The 3,876-nt window shown below is 42.7% G+C and overlaps 1 protein-coding gene across 1 annotated transcript; it reads left to right on the top strand.

Annotated features, from left to right (window-relative positions):
• Positions 1-2,092: 2,092 nt before the first annotated feature.
• Positions 2,093-3,545, top strand: LOC149240424 (uncharacterized). Its single transcript, XM_089370171.1, has 3 exons — positions 2,093-2,518; positions 2,648-3,135; positions 3,275-3,545. The coding sequence occupies exons 1-3, from the start codon at positions 2,093-2,095 to the stop codon at positions 3,543-3,545; spliced, it is 1,185 nt and encodes a 394-aa protein (XP_089226297.1).
• Positions 3,546-3,876: the final 331 nt, after the last annotated feature.

The following is a 3,876-nucleotide window of genomic DNA, read 5'->3' as shown; positions in this document are numbered from 1 at the left end:
AATTTATTAGTATAAAAGAAAGAAAATTTACATAAGCCTCTCTCATGAACGGACACCCTACAAATGACCCTCCATGCTCTTTAAATAGAGATCATGGACCAATCGGGTGTTAAGCCATGGATCAAGTGTCAGTAATACCGAGGAGAGAATGAACCGTCAAATCATTTCATGTCTAGAACATATCGTGACTGTCAGATTGTAAGTTACAAAATTACATATTAAATAAACACACTTTACCTAACTCTACACTAGACCAAGTTATACTTAACTATTTCCTATGTGTCGAATATCCTAACATCCCCCCTTAAGAACAACTTGGGATAGGATTGAAGGATGTATGTTATGAAACCAGCTCAAGAAAAGATAGAAAAGATAGATCAACGCCTTAGAATTCAGCCTCTTCGAGGGGGCAACCTCCTTTACATTACATAAATGAACAATTATTGGATGATACAAATGACAAAACCTCCTTTCTATATATAGGAGTCTAAAGAGTCACAATATAATCCAGCCGACCTAACAATAATAATATAAAGCCACAAAAATAACAATAGAGGGATTCTATGGGGCACAGAAATAACAATATGGGGGTAATAGGGGCACAACAATATAAATAAGGGGTATAACTACAATAGTAATGGGGTAATCACTAGTATTATAGGGACCCAACATGCCCCTCTCCTTCAAAAAAGTGTTGTCCTCAACGCTTGAGTAGTTCTGGATACTTCTGCATAAAATTCTCATCCTCCCATGTGGAATCTTCAGCAGATAAGTTCTTCCACTTGATAAGATACTCTGAAATTGATCGATTTCGTAGCTGTCGAGTTCTTGTTTCTGTGACTGCTTCTCGTTCCAATATAATTTTTCCTTCCTCGTCAAGTTCTGGCAATATTGTTTGAATTGGGAGCTTGTCACCTATAACCTTCTTTAAACATGAAACATGGAAAACTGGGTGCAATCGAGAAGCTGCAGGAAGCTCCAATTTGTATGCCATAGTACCAATAGTTAGAAATAATGGAGAAATGGTTATGTGGTTGTAACGCATCTTCTTAGTTTAGGAGTTGTTCCTAGAATTTAGGAGGTTGTTTACAACTACCTATTTTTCAGTGATGTATTTAATATGTAATATTCATTCATGTAAGGCAGAGTGAATGTGAGCGAGAGTCTCCTCCTTGTTTGTTGAGTGCAGTCTCCAGGTGGTGTATTCACCTGTGAGCTGCAACTCCTTCTGATTAATTCAAAGTTTAATTATTTTTATCTTGGTATCAGAGCTTAGGGTAGAGGTAGCCTTAATTTTGTTCTTTTGGGAATGTATCATTAGTTACACATCTGTAGTGGTAGGAGTACATGTAGAGATAGTTGTGTGATCAGGTGGAGCTGCAGTAACACCTGAAGCGAAAAGGCATCAGATGACTGATCATCACTGAGCCGAAGGAAGGGTTGGAGCGGAGATTCGGAGCGGAATTTTTTTTTTTGAGAAGATTGCAGCAATTAGCGCGTTTTTTGGAGGAACAGTCGCGCCATTGGCGCGGGATTAAGGCTGAAAAGCGCGCCAGGAAAATCAGCGACCAAATTGACGCGGATCCGAGGCTGTAAAGCGCGCCAATTTTCCTGCACTACATGAATTTTACTTTTCGGCGATTAGCGCGGATTCGGCGCTGTTCTCAGCGCCAGCCCTTTCTTTCTGTAAATCTGCAATCTTTGTTGCAGATCGGAGTTGCCCGGTGGAGGCACGTGAAGGTTTCTGCTCGATGGTAGCAGATTTGATTTGCCCGTTGGAGGCGAATTGAGGATCCTTGATCAGCTCGGAGGTAGCATATCGGATCTGCCTGGTGGTGGCGAAGTGAGGTTCCGTGATCCGCTCGGTGGTAGCAGATCGGACCTGCCCGGTGGTGGCGAATCAGAGCTCTGTGATCTGTTCAGTGGTAACAGATCGGTTTTGCCCGGTGGTGGCATAGTGAAGTCCCTGATCTGTTTGGAGACAGCAGATCGGACTTGCCCGGTGGTGGCACAGAGAAGTTCCTGATCTGTTCGGTGGTAGCAGATCGGACTTGCCCGGTGGTGGCCAGTTGGAGTGTTCAGCAGTGCGAAAATGAACAACAGTTTGGAATCATACCTCCACGAGTCCGGCAAGCTCGATGGAACGAATTTTTCCAACTGGAAGTTCAAAATGCAAACCTTGCTGGAGAGTGCGAACGCATGGTCGATCGTCTTGGGAAATGAGCAGAGATCCGGAAATACAACCCAAGAACAGGATTGGGATAAAAGAGAAACGAAGGCAAAAGTCATACTGAAGATGTCTGTCAAAGACAACATTATCCCTCATATTCGAGATTGCAAGTCGGCCGCAGATATTTGGAGCACGATCAAGGGTCTGTATGAGACACAGAACACAAATCGTGTTCTCGCACTCAAAGGAAAATTGTATGCACTAAAGATGAATGAGAATGAATCTGTTGATGGATTCACAGCCAGAATCAAGGATCTGAAAGACAAATTGGGATCCATTGGAGAAAAGGTATCAGACTCAGATCTGGTTACCCTCACACTGAACAGGATGACCGATGAATATCAGACATTCATCTCAGGGTTGTCAGCGAGGGAGAAAGCCCCCTCTTTTGATGAGCTGACAGCGATTCTGCTCCAGGAGGAGGAGCGAAGACAAAACTTGAAGACCCAGAGCAATGACCTTGCTCTGATGGCAAAGAAAAGACAGCACAGAGGAAAGCAGCGCCAGCACCAACATCAGCACCAGCAACCGCAGCAGCAGCAGAAAGGGGTCAACTCCTTTCAAAGGAGACCATCTAGAGGTATGAATGATAACTATGCTAAGAGATGCTTTTACTGTGGAAAGCCTGGTCACCAGATCAGAGAGTGTTATAAGAGGCAAACAGATGAAAGGAGAGGCAAACAGAAGAAGCATCAAGGCTGTTTTGCTGAAGAGGAGGAAGACCACAGCTATGATCTTCGGCTATTTACAGTCGACTGTGCACTTTCAGCATCAAGAGGAGATGAGGACAATACATGGTATGTCGATTCAGGCGCATCCTCGCACATGACTGGTAAGAGAGAATATTTTGAGTTTCTTGAAGATTCTACATGTGGATCCAAAATTTATTTGGGTGATGACAGTGGGTATGAGATCAAAGGTTGTGGGGATATTCCTGTGAAGCTACCTAGTGGCGATATCAAACATCTCAAAAATGTTCTATATGTTCCAGGAATTAAAAAGAATTTGATCTCTGTCTCTATGATAACAGACCAGGACATGCAGGTACAATTCTTCAAGAATGGATGTGTCATTCAGGATAGCAAATTGGAGACAGTTGCAACAGGAGTACGCGTGGGGAATTTGTATAAACTGGATGCAAGGAGCATGCCACGACAGGCGATGGTTGCAGCAACATCAACAGCTGAGAATCTCTGGCACCAGAGATTTGGACATATCAATCTACAAGATCTCATCTTGCTTAAAAATAAAGGTATGGTCGATGGACTTCCTGCTTTACATAATATCAAACTGGAATGTGATGGATGTGCATTAGGGAAGATGCATAGAGATGAATTCCCTGTGCATGTCAACAGAAAACAAAGAGACATCCTAGAACTAGTGCATACAGATATCTGTGGACCTATGCAGACTAGGTCTTTAGGAGGTGCATACTACTTTCTACTGTTTATAGATGATTGCACTAGGTTCTCTTGGGTGTATTTTTTAAGCAAAAAGAGTCAAGCTTTCCAATATTTTAAAGAATTCAAATCTATGATAGAGAACCAAACAGGAAAGAAGATAAAGGTTCTCCGCTCGGATCAAGGGGGGGAATACAGATTAAATGAGTTCATGAACTTCTGCAAGCAGCATGGGATTATACAGCA

The sequence above is a fragment of the Pinus tabuliformis genome, chromosome 8, assembly GCF_031772625.1.
Source record: "Pinus tabuliformis cultivar Carrire ecotype Pingquan chromosome 8, CPIR1, whole genome shotgun sequence".
Taxonomy (NCBI): Eukaryota; Viridiplantae; Streptophyta; class Pinopsida; order Pinales; family Pinaceae; genus Pinus; species Pinus tabuliformis.
The sequence above is the reverse complement of the archived record's forward strand: the minus strand, read 5'-3'. Positions and strand labels throughout refer to the sequence as shown.